The following is a 21,552-nucleotide window of genomic DNA, read 5'->3' on the forward strand; positions in this document are numbered from 1 at the left end:
TGAAAAATAAAGGGACACTTTCCTTAGCTCTTTAGGTTATATATGAGAGATACTGATACAATCTAACAATCGGATAATCACCATAGAACCTGCAAAGTGGTAGCATCTTGACCTCCTTTATATCGATATGATAAAAATGAGAAGGGAAATAGGCCTTTTCATGTGAGTTTCTTCAAGAGTGCATGTCAATTAAAATTAATTTTAAAATTAAAGTCCCTATGATTGTCAGTATTATTTGGACACTAAAACCTGCAGAGCTAAGCTTTTTTTAATTGAGAAGTTTTTATTGTACCCAGAATTGTGCTCATTAAATTGGCTTAGTCTGGAGCACATCTGAACTCTTCTGACAATCCCAGGCAGCTGACACTGAATGGGGCTTTCTAGTCCCAGAAATGTTCCTAAATATCTAAAAATATTAATTGTGTAACCGATCAAAATTCTATTGGTCATACTGTTAACCACGGGGCTTGGCTGCAGGCTCCATGGCCCTGTGGGGCTGCTGGCTCCCAGTCTATGACATGGTGCAGTGGGCCTGGCTGTGCTGGTCCCCCATGTATGGTGCGGTGCAGTAGGCTAAGTAGGGCTGGAGTAGCCCCCGCCTATGCAACGCCACAGGCAGGGGGCTGCTCCGGCCAGACCAGGTGCGACAGTTACCTAGTTAGTAGTAAGCATCATCCAGTAAAAGTGATGTTTACCAGGTAAGCAATTAACCAGTTACATCCCTAATTCCTACTGCCTTTATCAGATCCAGCCAAAAGGAACACCAGAACCCTGCTCTGTGGATGCTTGTGGAGAAAGTAGAAGTGGCATGGCATCCTTTAGAGAGGGGAGGAAGAAGGACTTTAGCCTCTGCTGAATTTTGTATCAAGGGTCACTTATCCTAATGCCAGGCATAGCTCTTAACTGCAACACAGTCTGAGTGTGATCTGTGATGACTTCAGAAACAGGGAGCAGCACTGCCTTTTCCAAGTTTTTTTATAAGCAGAGGCAGGGTGATTAAGATAACAAAAGGTTTGTCATTAGATGATCCTGAAAACATTGTCAGGCACTCCAGTTAAAAGATATGAAACAAAGAGTAGTAATAACTGGTGAGAATGGAGAGAAGTAATTAGTGTACTGTACTAGAACCAGTGCTGTTCAACACATTCATAAATTATCTGGAAAAAAGGGTAAACAGTGAGTTGGCAAAATTTGCAGTTGATTCAAAATTTATTCAAGATAGTTAAGTCCAAATCTGACCACAAAGAGTTACAAAAGGATCTTATAAAACTGGGTGACTGGGTAACATGATGGCAGATGAAAATCAATGTTGATGAATGCAACATAATGCACGTGGCAAAATATAATCCCAAATATACATTCAAAATGATGAGATCTAAATTAGCTGAAGCCATCAAAGAGTTCTTGGTGTCATTGTGAATAGCTGTTTGAAAATATCTGCTCCAGAGTGGCAAGGACTCAGAGAGATAATATCGTATTGCTTCTGTAAATCCTTGGTACACCCACATATTGAATACTGCATGCAAATGTGGTCATCCCATCTCAAAAAACATATTGGATTTTGAAAAGGTAGAGATAAAGGCAACAAAAATTATTAGGAGTACTGAACACATTCCATATGAGGAGCAATTAAAAAGACTGAGGCTTTCCAGTTTGGAAAAGATATGAACAAGGGGGAGATGCTCAATTAAATCAATAGGCAACAGATTTAAAACAAACAAAAGATAGTATTTCTCCATAGTCATCCTGCGGAACTCTTTTCCAGAGAATGTTTGTGAAGGGCAAGATTATAACAGGGCTTAAAAAAGAATATGTTCATAGAGAACAGGTCTGTCAATGGCTATTAGCCAAGATGGGCAGGGATCCAATACCATGGCCTTGTCTACACTACCACGGGCAGTTGACCTAAGTTACGCAGCTTCAGCTACCTGAATAATGTAGTTGCAGTTGGTATACATATGTCTGCTTAATACAGTATCTTCACCATGGTAAGTTGACAGCTGATACTCTACTGCCTCTTACTCTTCTGAGACTGGTGGAGTACCAGAATTGATGGAAGAGCACTTAGCAGTCGATTTAGCATATCTATACTAGATGTGATAAATTTACCCTTCTTTACACTTCTTTTTCTGTTATAAATTCTGGGTGCCTGTTTTTTCCACTCCAGCTCATCTGAAGAAGTGGATTTTGTCCATAAAAGCTCATGATAGTATATATTTGTTAGTCTCTAAGGTGCCACAGGATTACTTGTGGTTTTTATTATTATTAGATAATCTTTCTATTAAGCCATCACAGTTCTTGTCTGTCTGTCACAGGATTTTCAACATGTCCCTCCTGTGCACGTGCCAATGCGGCTGCCCCCGCTAGCTCTTGCAGGCATACTCTGCATGAGCTCTGCAGCCTGGATCCCATTGTGGCCGATGCAGCAGATTGCCCCTGCCAGCTCCAGCTCCACCTGGATTTGTGCCGTCAGCTCCAGCTCCCAGCCTCCCCAGGAGGCTGCCAACTGCCTCCTGGCTCCCTCCCCCCAACAGGCTGCCAATCAGCTCCTGGACCCCCAGTAGGCTCTCCCCCCTTGGCATACAGCCCCTAACAATTCTGCATCCAGCCCCCCCTGGCAGGCCAGTGACAAGGCAGGCCCACCCCTGCCAGCTCCGGCTCCCGGACTCCCTCACAGGCACCCCCACCAGCTCCTGCAGGCAGCCTGTAGCCCAAGACTAAGGAAGGGCAGCAGCCCCAGAGTGTGTATGTGTGTGTTGGGGGGGAGGAGCCAGCAATCCCAGAGTGTGTGGGGGAGACACAGCTGCCCCAGAGCTGGGCGGGGGCTGCAACCCCAAAGCTGGGGGAACAGCAGCTCTGGACCCAGAGGGAAAATAGTGGGTTGGGCAGCTGCAGAGCCAGTGTGACAATCGCTCCAGAGCCGGGGGGACACCCCAGAGTTGGGTGACAGGAGTTCCATAGCTCGGGTAGCAGTAGCTCCAGAGCTCTGGGCAGACAGCAGCCAGAATCAGGGTAACAGCAACCCAAGAGCTGGGGAGGGAGAACAGCAGCCCCAGGACTGCCCTGAGAAGGACAATTTTTGTTTTTGTTTTTGGACAATTTTTTAAAATGCTGTGTCGGATCAAATCCAGCCAGCGTACACTCTACATTTAAGACCAAAAAACCTAGCTAGCTAGATAGATAGATAGCTAGCTAGCTAGCTAGATAGATAGATAGATAGATAGATAGATAGCTAGACAGACAGACAGATAGCTAGATAGCTAGCTAGATAGCTAGATAGATATATGAACTTTAAAAAAGGCAATCTTTCTAAAAACGTACCAAAAGAGTAAAAATAAAGTTTTCAGCTACCAATGTAGGAGAGAGATTGGATGGCTAAGTTCGAATCAACGTAGTTGCTAATTGTCAGCCATCCAAGCTTTCTCCTGCATTGGTGGCTAAAACTTTATTTTTACTCTTTTGGTGCGTTTTTAGAAAGATTGCTTTTTTAAAAAGTTTTTTTAAAATATATTTTGTATTATTTAACACGTTATTGTTAGGCTGTGTCTAGACCGGCAAGTTTTTCCTCAAAATCAGGTGCTTTTGCGGAAAAACTTGCCAGCTGTCTACACTGGCCCCTTGAATTTCCGCAAGAACACTGACTTCCTACTGTCTGAAATCAGTGCTTCTTGCGGAAATACCATGCTGCTCCCGTTCGGGCAAAAGTCCTTTTGCGCAAATCATTTGTGCAAGAGGGCCAGTGTAAACAGCACAGTCCTGTTTTGCGCAAAAAAGCCCCGATGGCTAAAATGGCGATCGGGGCTTTTTTGCGCAAAAGCGCATCTAGATTGGCACGGACGCTTTTCCGCAAAAAGTGCTTTTGCAGAAAAGCGTCTGTGCCAATCTAGACGCTGTTTTCCGCAAATGCTTTTAACGGAAAGCTTTTCCGTTAAAAGCATGTGCGGAAAATCATGCCAGTCTAGACGTAGCCTTAAAGTTTTGGGCTTATATTGTAATCAGGAAAGAGCTGTGACAACAACTGACATCACTAGGTGGCACCATTGCCTTATTTACAACTTGTTTAGCATCTGCAATCTATATTTAAACATAACCTCTCCTTTTTCTCTTCCTTCTTTCCTTCTGTACCTCTTTCCCTTCTCCTTCATTCCATTGCTAAAATTATTTCTAGATCCCTTTAATTGAACTACCTGAGTAATGACACGCGTTGCCGAAGCCTCTTAAAATAAAACTGCAGATTTCACAGTTCACAAGTGTCATCACCTCTGTGAAGTACAAACCTTTCTTCATCACAGAAACTATTAAATGTCCCTCTCCATGTATTTCAACTACTGATACTAAGCTAATGTCACTTTCACTCTGGCAGCAAATAAAATCAAAGATATCAAATAATAATATCAAATAATATCAAAACAATAATCAGTACAACTTCTTAGTTACATAGCATCTTTTACCAGACTTTAAAGGACTTTACATAGGTGGATATTATTATCCCTGTTTTGCAGGGACATGGCCCCATTGTCCCAAATTATGTATCTGTATAACCTTTTATTGTATAAATCACACTGCAGGGTGCCTATCTTCCCCACCCCTATCGATTAAAATACTAACAGACTCTCATCACCTCCACGGCAGCGCAGATGTCTGGAGAACACAACTCCCATACACGTAGCTCACTCAGCACCTTCAGAAAGGTGCTGGGGCGGATTCTCACATCTGGGTTCTTGCCAAACTTTTCCAGTTTCTTTAAGATTCTCTGTATGTGATTGTCATTCTTCAGAGTGTTCGGAATTCTGGACAGCAAACTGGAAAACCTAAAATAGCCAATACAGCAAAGCAAAGCTGAAAAAATGCTCTTGAAACTGATGGCTACACTGCTGGGCACCTCCGTCTTTCCTGATTTATTTTCTGCTCCTTCTTCTTCCCTTCCCCAGAATTTGAGAAAAAAAAAGTCTTTGTGGAAATCTGCACTGAGCATTACATGCCAGGGAATGATGCAAAGAAGCTTTGTTTCTGCTGTTAACAGAAGTGTACACCCAACCTTTTTTGATTAGTCATTTACATTCTAAGAGACAAACTTTTGGCATGAATGCAAAGAATAAAATACTGACAAATGTTTCTATGTTACTTCTGATTTGCCCTGTTCATCTCTTTCTTCACTCTCTTTATAGATTTTCCAAAGCAATCGCAGCCTGGTCTGACACACTTTCTGATTTTCTTTACTGTCCCTTTTCCCCTTGCTGTCACCATATCCCCCCCCCCCCCCCCGTATGTGCTGACATAAATCTTACTGATGTGAGTGTGCTGTAACACTCAATCTTTGCCATTTTGTTCTGAATATGGAGTCTCAAGAGGAGAATTACACATTATAACAGTAAAGCTCTTGTGAAAAGACACATTTTTTTAATGTCCTGTGTAAAAAATTTTAGTGCTACTTTGACAAACCCGGAGACTGATGTCTCTAGACCCTCCAGGCTGTGTCTGGGGAAGTATGGAACCTTTTCCCCTGGCCTCCCTCCAGCTGAGGATAAGTATCAGTACAGCTAGATCTACACTATCAGGTTTTATCAGAAAAAGCTACGCAAATTGCACTCTGTAATTTGCATAGTTTTTTCTGATTGTTTTTCCAGAAGGGCCAAATGGCAGAAAAGCCTCCGTTTGCAGAGGAGCCCTTATTTCTTATGAGATGAGGAATACAGGGCTCCCCAAAAGAGCACGTTTGCTCTTCTATGAAAAAAAGTGGAAGAGCAAACATGTTCCCTGGACACGGCGGGGTTTTCTGGGTTACTTCTAGGATCCCAGAAAACCCCCACAGTGTAGACATAGCCTATTTCAGCAGCAAAAAGAGGGTCTTAGGAGCAGAAAGAGGAGACAGGGTTGAGCTACACTAGAAAGTTACCCCCCTTTAACTGTGCTGGTATAGATAAAACAGTACAATCTCCCTAGGCCTTCTCTACACTGCGAGGGTTTTGTCAATATAGCTGTAAAGTCAAACTGGAAAAAACCCTCCAGCGTGGACAGGGGAGCTGACAGGATCACCGGGCCCCTGGGAAATATGTGTGTGGGGGGGCCCAACTCTGTGCCTCCCCAAGGGACAGGGCCTTAAATGGAAAGGGAGGGGCTAGGGCAGCCAGGCACTCCTTGACGTCCCCTGCCAGCCCTCACAGCTGCCTGGAGCGTGTGGTGCAAGGCCTTGGAATGTGCTGCTGAGCACTCTGGCAGTGATTCTAAAGAACCTGGGGGTGCTGGCTGCTACCCACGGCTGCAGAAGTGGCGGTGGCAGCCCAGAGCCACAAGCTCTTCAGAATTGTTGGACCCCAGGGAAACTGCCCCCTCCCTGCGGGTGGACACAGTCATGTTTGTATAAAAGTGCTTATAATTGGTACTATGCTAGCTGCCCACGTAGGGCTAATCGACACTGCCAAGCCTGGGCAGGCAGAGCTATTTACAAGCGAAGACCCACAGAGGAGATGCAGCGTAAGCCAGCAAAAGGAATTCTGCCTGCATAGAGACACTACGTCTGCTAGTGACATTAGCTAAGCTGACAGGAGCACTCTTCTATTAGCTTAGGGCTGTGTCTACATTGGCACCCTTTTCCGGAAAAGGGATGCTAATGAGACCAGTTGGAATTGCAAATGCCGCGGGGGATTTAAATATCTCCCGTGGCATTTGCATGAACATGGCTGCCGCTTTTTTCCGGCTCAGGGCTTATTTCCTCTTAAAATCAGGAATAAGGGATCTTCCGGAAAAGGCTTTATTTTCTGAAAGATCCCGTCTAGACTGGCTCTTTTCTCCACCAAAGCCCCGAGCCGGAAAAAAGCGGCAGAATTGTTCATGCAAATGCCGCGGGGGCTAACTGTGATTTTTTTTCACACTTCTATCCGTCATAACTCTGCAGCAACGCTTTGCAGTGCAGATCAAGCTTTTTACAGGTATAACTGCACTTGCACTGAAGCTTTTACTGGCATAGCTATCTTGCTTAAAAAAAAAAGTAAATCACACCCTCGCTATCCACAGGTATTCCAGGGAAACTTTTAAGTGTAGACCTGGATTTAGTGTGGTTGCGATTATAGAAGTAAAAAGACACTCTGCTCCCCGACAGATATTCTTGTATGTGAATAACCATACTCTTATAAGGCTTCTTTATATTTGTATACCTTAGTCCACACTAGGCTTTGTACAGATAGAATTACAGCAATAAAATAAAATCACACAATGAAAATAGTACAGATTCCAAGCTTAGACCAGATCTTAAATTTGGGAGGCAGGTAGAGTGAGTAACAATTAAAAATGCAGCTTTTCTAAATAAACCAGCTCTCACTTTTAATGCATTTAAGGTTGGGGTCAGCTGAGAAAATGCATTTGGAATGTAGACTCTTAACACAAAAAATATTCTGTCACTTTACTTTTCTCGATTTACTAAGGGAAGACTGAAACTGGATCCCTATTTTTGGTGCTCTTCGATATTGGCTGTAGCTCTGCAGGAGTGCTTTACTGAGAGGCGTCTGCTTAACTCGTAGTGACAATGCCTTTTACCCCTGGAAAGGATGCAGTCAATATCTGTGTGCAGTTTATAAACAGTAGCAGTGAAATGTTTTCCAAATATGCATGATGGACAGACAGCTGTGGATAAAGTCCTCTCCATCATCAACATTGCTAATAGGAATACACGTTTTCAACATGACATCATGTATGTATCGATCATAGAATCATAGAACACTAGAACTGGAAGGAACCTTGAGAGATCATCGAGTCCAGTCCCCTGCCTTAATGGCAAGACCCAGTACTGTCTAGACCATCCCTGATAAATGTCTGTCTAACCTGCTCTTAAATATCTCCAGAGATAGATATTCCACAACCTCCCTAGGCAACTTATTCCAGTGATTCACCACCCTGACAGTTAGGAAGTTTTTCCTAAAGTCCAACCTAAACTTCCCTTGCTGCAGTTTAAGCCCATTGCTTCTTGTCCTATCCTTGGAGGTCAAGGAGTACAGTTTTTCTCCCTCCTCCTTGTGACACCCTTTTAAACCCGAAAACATCTATCATGTCCCCTCTCAGTCTTCTCCTTTCCAAATTAAATAAGCCCAATTCTTTCAGTCTTCTTTCGTAGGTCATGTTCTCTAGACATTTAATCATTCTTGTTGCTCTTCTCTGGACTTTCTCCAATTTCTCCACATCTTTCTTGATACGTGGTGCCCACAAGTGGACACAATACTCCAATTGAGGCCTAATTAGCGCAGAGTAGAGCTGAAGAATGACTTCTTCTGTCTTGCTCACAACATTCCTGTTCATGCAGCCCAGAATCATGTTTGCTTTTTTTGCAACAGCATCACATTGTTGACTCATATTTAGCTTGGGGTCCACTATGACCTGTAGATCCCTTTCTGCTGTACTCCTCCCAAGACAGTCGCTTCCTATTCTGTATGTGTGAGACTGATTGTTCCTTCCTAAGCGGAGTACTTGGCATTTGTCCTTATTAAACTTCATCCTATTTACCTCAGACCATTTCTCTAGTTTGTCCAGATCATTTTGAATTTTAACCCTATCTTCCAAAGCAGTTGCAACCTCTCCCAGCTTTGTGTCATCTACAAACTTAATAAGGGTACTCTCTATGCCAATATCTAAATTGTTGATGAAGATATTGAACAAAACTGGTCCCAAAACAGACCCCTGCGGAACCCCACTTGTTATGCCTTTCCAGCAGGATTGTGAACCGTTATACAATGTGCCCTGTCATCCTAAGGATCCCAAAGTGTTTTAAGACCATATGCTTCCTATAAGGCCGTATGCTGGAGATGGAGAGAAGATGCAGCATTGCCTGGAGACATCAGACTTAACACAGAGTGGGTACGTCTACACTACAACGTTAATTCGAACTAACTTAGTTCAAATTAGTTAATTCGAACTAAGCTAATTCGAACTAACGGATCTAGACTAAAAAACTAGTTCGAATTAGCGTTTGCTAATTCGAACTAGCATGTCCACATTAAGTGGACCCTGAACCAGGCTTAAGGATGGCCAGAAGCAGTGCCAGCAGGGCATCAGAGGAGGACTTAGAGCGTGGAGATGCTGTCTCAGGCTAGCCGAGGGCTGTGCTTAAAGGGACCCGACCCCCACCCCGGACAGACAGTTCTCAGGGGTGCCCCGCTTGCAAAGCAGTCCTGGCTTGGAGAACCCGGAGTACCCACACTGGGCACATCACAGCACTCGGCCATCAGACTGGCTGCACTTGCCGCAGGCTGCCATCTGGTGAGAGGGGACAATCGGGGGCTGCAGGAGAGGTTCCACCCCAAAAGCCCGCAGAGCCAGCCGAGTCCTCCCCATCGGGGGCTCATGCCCCATTCCTCCCTCACCTCCTTCCACTTACCCTTCTCTAGCCCCCCTTCCTGATGTACAAAATAAAGGATAATTGTGTTCAAAAATGGAATCTGTCTTTATTGAACAAAACTGGGGGAGACTGGGAAAAGGAGGTGGGAGAGGGGAAGAGAGAGGCTGGGAGAGGGGAGGGCAACTACAATGATCAGAGGTTGGGAACAGGTCCCATATGAAGAGAGGCTAAAGAGACTGGGACTTTTCAGCTTAGAAAAGAGGAGATGGAGGGGGGACAGGATAGAGGTCTCTAAAAGCAGGAGTTGGGTGGAGAGGGTGCATACAGAAAAGTTCTTCATTAGTTCCCATAAAGAAGGACTAGAGGACACCAAAGGAAAGGAATGGGTAGCAGGCTTCAAACTAGTAAGAGAAAGTTGTTCTTCTTCACAAAGCAAAGAGTCAACCTGTGGAACTCCTTGCTGCAGGAGGCTGTGAAGGCTACAACTAGAACAGAGTTTAAAGAGAAGTGAGATCAAGTCATGGAGGTTGGGTCCATGGAGTGCTGTTAGCCAGGGGGTAGGAGTGGTGTCCCTGCCCAAGGTTTGTGGAAGGCTGGAGAGGGATGGCACGAGACAAATGGCTTGGTCACTGTCTTCAGTCCATCCCCTCCAGGGTCCCTAGGGTTGGCCGCTGTCGGCAGACAGGCTACTGGGCTAGATGGACCTTTGGTCTGACCCAGGATGGCCATTGTAAGCTCAGGGCTCAGGGTCGGGGGTCTCAGTGGACCCCCTTGATTTTCATGCACACCTGCTCCTGGGTGGCCAGGCTGGCAGCTCTCCTGCCCTAGACGGCCACTTTCCTGTGCCTAGTGCGGAGATTGTGGACGAGGTCCACTATGTCTGCACTAGCCCAGGTGGGTGCCCGCCTCTTGCGGTCCCGGGCAAGCTCCCGGGAGCCGCCAGACTGGTCCCGGGAAGAGGGGGAGGGCTGGGGGGCATCGGGTGGGTGGCTCGATCTGTGCCAGGTGCAGGGTCTGCTGGCTGGGTGCTGGCAGGCTTGCACCTAGCACGGGCACCGTAGCCAGCCTGTGCCCCTTTAAGGGGTCCGGGGCCGGGAGGGGGGCAGATGAGTTTCCCTGGTGCTGGCCAGAGTGGCCACCAGGGAAAGCTGGGGAGGGCTAGCCTCCCACTAGTTCGAATTAAGGGTCTACACAGCCCTTAATTCGAACTAGTAAGTTCGAACTAGGCTTAATCCTCGTGGAATGAGGATTACCTAGTTCGAACTAAGTGCTCCGTTAGTTCGAATTAAATTCGAACTAGTGGAGCGCTATTGTCCGTTAGTTCGAACTAACTTTGTAGTGTAGACATACCCGGTGAAATCTGGTCCTGGATATCATTATTGCACCTTCACTACTTATACAGTGTTTATAAGGGTGCTGAAATCAAGCCCTGAGCAATGCTATTTCAGAAAGTTTACTTGTTTCTAAGAAGAGTTCTGCTGGGTTTGCAGAAAAAAAAGGTCAGACAATAAAAAAGAGCGTTAGGTTCTAGAAGAAATGCTCAGAGGAGAGGAGTGTTTAGCTTTTCCTTACCAGTTGTGTTCATCTTCATCATGTTCTCTTTCAGCACTCAGACCACACTGTCTCATTTTTTCTAAGTCTCTCTCAAAATACGTGATATTTTTTAAAGACTGGTACTTCTGAGAGCTCTTCTCTTCCCGCCTCCTACAAATAAATGTTAACAAATTAAAATGGTATTTTTAAAAATTAAAATTCTGGTTGCACGTTAATTGGGAAGATACCTAGGATAGTGCAAAGCAATGAAAAGAATAAACAATGTTCAGTCCATTGATCCACAAAATAGTGTATTTTGCATTCTGATAGTGATTGACAAACAATTAATTAAACCCTCTATCGATTTAATGAGTTGACTAAATCATGCACCTATGGATTACGTCACCTGACACTGAAATGCAGCTTTAAAGTATCTGTTGTTTAAGAGCAAATCACAATACTACCTGGCTCAGGACAGGAAGGAAGCATACTATTTTAATGATCTGAAGCACTATGGAGAACAGGCAACATGCAATTACCTAAGTTGGTATTTTGGCTTGAACACCATATTAACATGCTATGTCCTGAAAAACAGCACCAGGCTGTGATGACCACAAGTAGTCAGCACCTCTACTTCTCCTCCCATCTATAGCCAGCCTCCCCAGTAGCACCATCTCCCAGTAAGATCACAATGGGACACTGGTTCAGGGTGGACTCAGCCCATTGTGTACTGAATTACAATCACTAGTTCCTGTCATATCTAGGTGGTCTTCAACAGTGATCAATCCTGTTACATTTGTGAGATTCTGTGAGTTTGTAGCAAAGGTGAAATGATTTCAGGTTTGATAAGGTCTGGTTGTTTGTTGTTTTACCCTGAAAGATCCAGGAATTGAGAACACTGCATTTCAGTTATCTGGCTAATTGTGTAGTCGATACAATTTGTATCGACTACACAATTAATCGATAAAGGCCGCTCTGCAGAACTGCAGCAGGGGTAGCTCCAGGAGCTGGCTTGAGCCGGGACTGAGCTGCAGCTCTGCATTTTAAATGTAGTAAGAACTGCTGGGCTCTTACTACATTTGCAATGCAGAGGCGCAGCATCCTGGAGAAGCACAAGCTGGCACTGCTTGGTCGCAGCTTGTGCGCAGCCCGTTTCTGGCAGCCGGCCCTGTCTGCTGCGAACAGGGGCTGCTTGACAGCAGCAGCCCCTGTCCATGAGGGGGGCAACTCCCCTCTGAGGCCCCACTGACTGGGGCTGCTGCTAGAGCAGCCTTGGCCCATGGTGAGCCTTGGCCTGCTGCAGGCAAAGGCGGCTTGGCAGCAGCCTCCCCTGTCCTTCCCTCTGCTGCCTCTGATGGAGGCAGTGAGAGTGGGGTGGTCGGTGGCACTGTGGAGATGGTGCTGGAGGGAACCAGCTTTTAAGCCGTCTCCCCCCAGCACCGGCTCCTGTTCCACTCCCCCTCTGCTCCGTCTCTCGTAGGGGGAGCGAGTAGTCAATACGCTACTCGACTAGCTGATAAGTTTATGCTTATCAGGTAGTTGACTAGTTGACTCCTCACTAACATCCCTACCAGGAACAAGTCAATGCTTCATGCACTCCAAATAGGTGCTTAGGAGAGGCGACAGAGAAAGCACTTTGGGACTCTGGAGTGGACCTGGCCTAGCAGTACAAGAGTGAGTGTAAGAATGGGATGACAGGAGGAGAAACCGCAGATTCTGCCCTTTAAAATAATTATGTGTAGAGAGATCTCAAATCTCTTATTTTCTACACAAATAGAGCTCATATGAGTCATAAGCGAAACATTTCAGTCTAGAGGAAAGGATGACAGATGCTGGCTAATCAATGGACCAGAATTAAAGCCGACCTGGGAGAAAGCTGCTCACTTATCCTCCGCATGAGACAGAAAGCTGTAACTGTAGCCAGTAGAATTGCTCAGTAATGTGAAAGGACAATACAAGTATCTACATGGTGCTAGCAGAAGACCCTGCAGATCATGTGTGGCTTGGCTGTAACTGTGGGTATCTGAATAGCCACTCTGTGGGAGAACAAAGGGTTACAACTTCAAAAATGAATAAATCCAACAATGTTTAACACAGCAGCACTCTGAATGTGCTATGCTAGAGAGAATGAGATTCTGGACCAAGAGCTAAATTCTGATTTTAAACCTTAGCAGCAGTTTGAGAGGTTTAAATGACAAAGTAGGATGGCTGCATTGAGCCTGGAAAACGTTAATTAAAGATATATTGTTAAACATCACTGAGTCCAATTTTGAATCAACTGCATAGAATTAAAGATGACAGGGGGCAGTGAACTCTAGAGGGACTTTTCCCCAGTGTCTCTAAATTACAGATGTTGAGGTAAATATTACAGACCTAGAGGTAAATATTTGGTGTAATGTCCTTTAGAATCATGCTGCAAATCTCAATACAGATGTTTCACTATTTGGCTCATAGTGTACATCCTTGCATGGGTACCCATAAAATCAGCTGGACATATATTTCATATGTCATTATTCTAGTGCCACTCCACTGAAATCAACAGACTCGTCTCTAAAATGTTTGAGAGCATGTCCTAAGTATGTTACATAAGTGACTGGAAGGCAGTGCTTTGACAATGCCAGTATTCAAGTTCTTACCGTTCAAGGATCTCCAGGTTGTCATGCAAACAAAAAGCTGCTTCTTCTGCTATTGCCGAGAACTTCTGCCTCATCTCAACACACAAATTATATTTACTTTGAATAAAATAGCTGGCACGGGAGCTACAGATGAAAGCACACAAACATCGAGAATTATTCATGTTTGTGGAACGGTGCTAGGCCGCTCAGAACCAAGTTTGTAAAGTGATGTGAAATGAAAGCATCACTCCCAGATGACTGAAAATTAAGATATTCCTACTCATAAACATGCAAATTAAGGAGTACAGAATTGTGTTTACAACTGAACAAGTACTAGAAAAAGTGATCTGCAAATAGTCATCTGAATTTAAAAACATCTTTTGATCATATCCACACCTCTCAGTGTTCACCATTCTGGGGAGTGACAAATCAAGTGCTTGAGATTTATTAGTGAGAATATTCACAGAATATGAATAGCTAGCTTGAATTCTTAAATAGTCACAGACTAAAAATTTTTAGTTGCATATTCATTTGAAAAATTCATAAATTATACTGTGAAGGTTAGTTACAGAAATCATCCAAACCAGGGAACAGAAACAAATGACATGAAATATAAATAAAGAGCAGGCTGCAAATTGGAAATAATGCCAGACACTGTGAAGAAGACAGACTGCCTCTTTGATAATAAATGGTTATGACTTCATACTGTTTCATCTAACTGATTAGATGTTTTCCCCTCAGTAGTGGAATTAAACACAGAAGGGTAAATAGTTAAGGCAAAATCCATAGATTTGGCTTCACAACTCACATTAATGTATGTGGGACTCAAATGACAAAATCCACATAATACTGTATTGAGATTAATCAATTTCAGCTTCAGATACTATACATATTCTAACTGGATTTTAGCAATTAATTATGTGTTCATAAAGCAACACAAATACACGTAGTTTTGCTTTCCATATGAATGTCACTCATGAGTACTGCATGCAACATACTACCTGCCTTTTAGGCCTCTTTATGTGCTTTGTTTTCTCCTCCTCTTTAAAGGTAGTTGTGGTAGATTTGTCCTCTCTCACCGTCACAGATAATGAGCTGCAAGAAAAAAAAATCTCTTAAGTTAATATAGACAGAAATGTAGCCGTGTTAGTCTGTTGTAGCTGAAACAAAAAACAGGACTATGAAGCACTTTAAAGACTAACAAGATGGTTTATTAGGTGATGAGCTTTCGTGGGCCAGACGCATTTCCTCAGATCAAATAGTGGAAGAAAATTGTCACAACCATATATACCAAAGGATACAATCAAAAAAATGAACATATAAGTTTGACATTTTACGCCTAGGTCTTAACAAAGACATTAATTATCTTACCCATTACAAAGATAGCTTCCCCAATTATCACCTCTAATATCATTAGCTCACAGACATTTACCTCCCCCGCTCATCTCCCTTCTGTTCTGAAATTTGATTTGTCCTTTTCATATGTGGGGGAGGTAAATGTCTGTGAGCTAATGATATTAGAGGTGATAATTGGGGAAGCTATCTTTGTAATGGGTAAGATAATTAATGTCTTTGTTAAGACCTAGGCGTAAAATGTCAAATTTATGTGTTCATTTTTTTGATTGTATCCTTTGGTATATATGGTCGTGCCAATTTTCTTCCACTATTTGATCTGAGGAAGTGGGTCTGGCCCACGAAAGCTCATCACCTAATAAACCATCTGGTTAGTCTTTAAAGTGCTACATAGTCCTGTGTTTGTTTAAGTTAATATAGTATGCCTTGCAAACACAGACACTGTCACCAAGGTAAATAATTTCTGAGCTGATAAACAGCTATGATGTCCATTGGATTTATCTGGCTTGAAACCAGAACATCCATTTTGGGGTACATAACTCTCAGTTATGTTCATATGAAGCCCAAGACCAATCCCTATGTGCTATATTGAAAACATAATATAGAATACACAGCACATCAGTAACTGTCGGGAAGCAGAATTTCATCTGCTCACATGCTTTCCTCATGTGAAGCTGATTGTATGGAGCATACTGCATAAAACATGCTTAGATTCTGTAATTACTCCTACCTTTTAGGCCTCTGGTCCAGTGATGTCACGCTGTCTTGGTACTTAGAGGATGTTGTGTTGACTCTGTCATCCTTCAGAGTCACAGATGCTGAACTGCAAGACAAGAAAAAGTCCTTACAATTGTACAAAGTATGCCTTCTCCAGCATATGAAACAGCCTGCTGGCACTGATGAATCCTGCCAATAGGACAGACTGATTTTGAGCCTTCCAGTTAAGATTTATACTTGATGTTTCTCTCCCCTTTAACTCAGCTCACGAGAGAAAATTTTGCAATAAATGTTAGATTATAATATGTGTCTTGTGTTCTTTGAACCTGTAGTGTGGAACCCACCACACTACAGGGGACTGGCTATGAAAACTGAGGCAAACTGAGTCATGACATTCCATTCAGTGGAGGGCTGGGATAGCAGAGGCCTTTTTTCCTGGTTTAGAGGCAGCTGTAGATCCAGCCTGAGGCCCAGAGGTGGCATGCTGCCTCTTGCTTTCGCAGCAACAATAGCTCCTGAAAGGTGAGGAGGAAAAGAAGATGGCAGCTTGAAATTCTTTCTTCCCTGTTGGCCAATCCAAAGGGAGAGCATTGGAAGTCTGCTGTCATTTTGTTCCTCCTATTGCCGATAAATTCACATGACACGTCACAGATTCCATCAGAACATATCTCAGAAATGAGCTTAGAAATACTGCACATGTCCTGCCTGTTACAGAATTATGGCCTAACAACAGTTATTGAATTAATAGCTAATTAACCCAATAGTTTAGCGTGGGTTTGAGTAAGTCTTAAATAGAAGCCTCCATTATCTATTTTTCAGATCAGACACAGTCTAACGTCTGGTGCACAGTAACTAAAACACCCTCCATAGCAGGGAAATTCTTCTCCTTTTTACTTTCAAACTCACAACATTTCTGATCTTAAAAGAGACCCTTAAATGAGCACTTAGCCAGTGCAATTATTGATAAGCCAATTTTCCTCTAGTTCTAACCTCCTTGTTCCAATTTTAGAGGTAAGTTCAACATAATTATTATTATGTGTTAAATGTGAGAAATAATTCTCAACGCTGCATACCGACCTAGTGGATGGGGGTGGAAGGGAGAGCATTAGATCGGATACATCTTAATTTCAGGAAAGTTGCTGACACAGACCACATTCCCACATGATATTCTCATAAGCAAACTGGGGCAAAGTGATCTAGAGTAAAAGTGGGTGCATAACTTGTTGAGAGATCAGACTGAAGGAGTAATTACTAGCAGCACCCTGACGTATTGGAGAGTTGGTATGACTTCAACAAGATTAAATGTAATAAGACGAAAGCAATACACTCAGGATGGAAAAAGCAAATACACAACTAAATCAAATGCACAACTACAAAAAGGGGAATAACAGGCTAGACCTTTAAGAAACGGGTTACAGTGGATCACAAACTGAATACAAATCAATGTGATGCAATTGTGAAAAATGCTGGTATCATTCTGGGCTGCATTAACTAGTGTCACATATAAGACATGGGAGGCATCTGTCCTGCTCTATTTGGCACGGGTGAGGTCTTAGCTGGAGTACTTTCTCCAATTCTGGGTATCACATTTTTGGAAAGCTGTGGAAAAATTGGAGACACTTCAGAGAAAAGCAACAAAAATGACGAAAGATTTAGAAGATCTGATCTATGGAGGAAAGGTTAAAGAGAACTAGGCCAGTTTAGGTTTGAGAAAAGAAGACTGATGGGAGACCTGATAACAGTCTTCAAATATGTTGGAAGCTGTCATGAAGAGGATGGTGAGCACTTGTTATGAATGCCCACTGTTGACAGGACTAAAAGTAATCTGCTTAATCATCAGGAAGGGTGATTTAGGTTAGATATTAGCGGGGGAAACTTCCTAACTATAGGGGTAGTTAAATTCTGGAATAGGATTCCAAAGGAGGTTGTGAAATATCCATTGGTTGGATGTTTTAAAGAACATGCTAGACAAACACCAGACAGGAATGGTCTAATTTTATTTGGTTCTGCCTCAGCACAAGGGGCTGGACTTGATGAATTCTCAAAGTCCCTTCCAGCCCTTGATTTCACTGATTCTATATACTAGGATAATTGAGAGTAGGCAGTGCTTTTCCTTGTACCATTCTTTCCTCATATGGTCTCAGTGTTACACTCCCACTGCAGGCATGTTGTGGGAGACATCCTCTGACAATACATTGGTCTTACTTCACATCATTTTAGCTGGCCTGAAAGTGGAGAGGTTAAACGAGGTTTCATCATGTTTTGTCAATGAATGTAAATGCATAAAAGTTCATTTTTAATCACAGTGATTAGCTGTGTGGCATCTATTAATGCTGGGAAGGAGATCCTTGAAGAATTCAACCAGGATTTCAGCAATTTCCACCCCACCATCAACCTTAGACTGAACCAGTCCACACAAGAGATCTACTCCCTCAATACTACAGTACAATTAAATGATGGCCAGATTAACACCACCCTATACTGGAAACCTACCGAATGTTATTCTTTCCTCTAGCTTCCATCAGGACACATCACACAACTGATTATTTATAAGTTACAACCAGATACAACCAGATACAACCCTAAGATACAACCAGATCTGCTCCAATACCACAGGGTATGTCTACACTACCCCGCTAGTTCGAACTAGTGGGGTAATGTAGGCATACCGCACTTGCAAATGAAGCCCGGGATTTGAATTTCCCGGGCTTCATTTGCATAAGTGGGGAGCCGCCATTTTTAAAACCCCGCTGGTTCGAACCCCGTGCAGCGCGGCTACACGGGGCTCGAACTAGGTAGTTCGGACTAGGCTTCCTATTCCGAACTACCGGTACACCTCGGAATAGGAAGCCTAGTCCGAACTACCTAGTTCGAGCCCCATGTAGCCGCGCTGCACGGGGTTCGAACCAGCGGGGTTTTAAAAATGGCAGCTCCCCGCTTATGCAAATGAAGCCCGGGAAATTCAAATCCCGGGCTTCATTTGCAAGTGCGGTATGCCTACATTACCCTCCTAGTTCGAACTAGGAGGGTAGTGTAGACATACCCACAGAGACAAACACCTATAAGATCTTTATCAGACATTCTTAAAACTTAAATACCAACCTAGGGAAGCAAAGAAATAAAGTGATAGAGCCAAATGATTTCCCGGGAATCTGCTTCTTCAACACAGGCCCAAAACCAAAAATAACAAAACACCATTGGTCATCACCTACAGCCCCCAGCATGCACCCCTCCAGCACACCATTGACAATCTACAACCTAACCCAGAAAATAATCCCTCACTCTCACAGGCCTTTGGAGACAGGCCAATCCTCCCCTACAGACAACCCCGTAACCAGAAGCAAATTATTTCTAGCAGCCACACATCACACCTTAGATGCACTCACGCAGAAATCTACCCCTGCAACAAACTGCAGTGTCAACTTCTATACAAGCAACACCATCACAGGATCTAACCACAAAGGCCACCACATCAGAGGCTCATAGAACTGCACATCCTAATGTGATCTATGCCATCAAGTGCCAGCAATGCCCCTCTATCATGTCTATTGGCCAAACTGGACAGACTCTACAGCAAAGGATTAATGGACACTGTAGTGGGTTGGAGTGGCCACCCACTGACCCCCGAAGGGGAAACGCCACTCCCAGAGCCTTGGTGGGCCGCACCTGCCCTTAATGATGCACCTGGCCACAAGCCAGGGGGTGGGGTCAGCGAGATAAAAAGCCTGCCAGCCAGGCCAGTGATGCGCCGGCCACTGAAGGAGCCAGAAGTCTCCCCTGAACACCAAGGAGACAAGGCCTAGAGAGGTGGAGAGCTGGCGTGGGCCACCTGCTGAACAGCAATTGGGAGGGACTGCTGCCCAGACTGGACTTCCCGGAGAAACTGCAAGCTGCTGAGGACTGGTTGCTGGAGCTGGACCCCTTCTGACATGCTGAGAGGGTTACCTGATGTCCAGGTCAGCATGTTTCAGCCTGGAGCCCCAGCTGACCTGGCAGCAGTCTATACTGCTGCTTCTAGGGCTGTGGGCTCGGGCACAGTGGAGTGGGTGGGCCTGTGACCCCCCCCTGCTACCCACTGCTTGGGTGGTAGCCTCCCCCTCTCTGCCATTGCGGGCATGCCACCTGCAACCCTCCTGAGCAAGCAGTCCCCAGTCGTATAAATTGCTACCAACTGTTTACTGCTGCCCTGCCCTGACCAAAGGCTGGGTCCTGAACTGATTGCTTGACGCCCCGCTTGAACTAAGGCAGGGCTACAAACTGTTTACCTGCGGGCCCTCCCGGTCCACAGGCTGGGCTCTAAACCATAGACTTGGCTGCCAGCCCTGGAGCAATGCCAGGCCTCTGACTGTTGTTTGCTGGCCTACCCAAACCAGGCCGCCTTTATTATTATTTTGGCGCCCCACTCTGAGGTAAGAGCAGGGGACTCTGGACTGGTTATTTGGACTGCTAATTCCCTCCCAGAGACTGATCTGGGCACAGTGGGTTGGGGTGGCCACCCACTAACCTCAAAGGGGAGGTGCCCCTCCCAGAGCGGACCCGCTTACAGACACAACCAGATATTAGAAATGTTAACACACACAAACCTGTAGGAGAACATTTTAACTTGCATGGGCACTCAAACATGGATTTAAAAGTAGTCATTCTTCTGCAGAGGAATGTCACCAGCCAATTACTGAGAGAGAGTTCAGAACTGACGTTCCTATGCAAATTTGACACTGTTGCCCTGGGCTTGAAGAAAGACATTAACTGGATGCCACATTATAAAGCCAGTCTTCCCTGAATTTAACACAACATTTTTTACATCAAAAGCTAAGTATGGGACACTCCCAGTCCACTTAATTAGCCTCATTAGACTAACCCTACAACTGACAGGTACCTTTTCCCCCTTCTTTTTCTGTTATAAAATACTGGGTTTCTGCTATTCCTCTCCAGCCGATGCAGTGAGTTTTACATACAAAAACTCATGATACTATGTGTATTTTTGTTAGGTTCTAAGATGCCACTGAGCTACCTGTTGTTTTTGTTGTTTTTAGAGTTAAGGACTAACATAGCTACCCCTCTGAGAATTTATTAATGCTAGCTTAAGCCATAACACAAAATTCCAAAGGAATTCCAATATTGAAAATGAACAACTTTAGTAACTGGGGAGGCATAATACAGCATCTCTAATCCTGACTCTTGCCACAGGACCAAGTCTAACCCATGAAACTGGGTGCAATTTATGTTTGTGACTTTATAAGCCATTTTCTATTCTTGAAGATGACTGCACATTTCATACTATGTCACATATTTATTCTTTTGTAACATTCCTACCTTTTAGGTCTCTGTCCCGGTATGCTCTCTTGTTCCTTAAACATTGTTAGGCTCATTCTCTCATTCCTTTGATATACTAGTGGCGAACTGCAAGGCAACACAACTTATTTGAAATTGTTTGGAATATACCTTCTCCAGCATATGAACACACGTACTGGAGCTGATGGTCAAATCTGAGAGGGGAGACATGGCTTTTTTTACAGGTTAGGGGTTTTATAGCCCAAAGCTATATAAGTCGGATCCTTAGACAGTACAGCTCTGTAGACTTTGGTGGAGCTATCCCAAGTTACACCAACAGAGAAGTTGGCCCATATGTATTTACAAACAGTACTGGACAGAGAAACATAAGGAGCCATAATCCATATGCCTACCATAGCAAGGAAATTCAGAGATTCCACTTCTGAGCTGCAGAAAGCATAACATTTGAACCCAGTCTTGTCAAGACTAGGCCTTTCTAACAGTCTCACAACTATTAATGGATAGAATTGAAATGTGGATTATGCCATTATCCCTCTCACTGTACTGATTTGACTTTTGCAGACCAAAGATCTGCCACTAACTTTAGTGACACTGCATGCCTATAAGCAGCAGCAATATTAGGAGAGGTTAAACCATGTTGAGGTTTGTTGAAGTGGCCTAAGCCTACAGTATCATGATAAGAATGAATAAAATTGACCCACGCTAGTTTTTTACTCT

At 44.0% G+C, this 21,552-nt stretch overlaps 1 protein-coding gene and 1 long non-coding RNA gene across 4 annotated transcripts in view; one reads left to right on the top strand and one right to left on the bottom strand.

The window, feature by feature from the left end:
* LOC142818470 (uncharacterized) overlaps positions 1–21,552 on the top strand; it is a 73,250-nt gene that overhangs the window by 35,170 nt on the left and 16,528 nt on the right. The window lies entirely within an intron of this gene.
* CCDC60 (coiled-coil domain containing 60) overlaps positions 1–21,552 on the bottom strand; it is a 205,421-nt gene that overhangs the window by 768 nt on the left and 183,101 nt on the right. For all 3 annotated transcript variants that reach the window (XM_075898141.1, XM_075898140.1, XM_075898139.1), the window contains 6 exons: positions 20,857–20,943; positions 15,557–15,649; positions 14,479–14,568; positions 13,495–13,617; positions 10,898–11,029; positions 4,622–4,811 (listed from right to left, as the gene is read on the bottom strand). In XM_075898141.1, coding sequence (XP_075754256.1) covers positions 4,622–4,811; positions 10,898–11,029; positions 13,495–13,617; positions 14,479–14,568; positions 15,557–15,649; positions 20,857–20,943 — 715 coding nt within the window. The remainder of the gene's footprint in view (positions 1–4,621; positions 4,812–10,897; positions 11,030–13,494; positions 13,618–14,478; positions 14,569–15,556; positions 15,650–20,856; positions 20,944–21,552) is intronic.

The sequence above is a fragment of the Pelodiscus sinensis genome, chromosome 15 (genome assembly GCF_049634645.1).
Source record: "Pelodiscus sinensis isolate JC-2024 chromosome 15, ASM4963464v1, whole genome shotgun sequence".
Classification (NCBI taxonomy): domain Eukaryota; kingdom Metazoa; phylum Chordata; order Testudines; family Trionychidae; genus Pelodiscus; species Pelodiscus sinensis.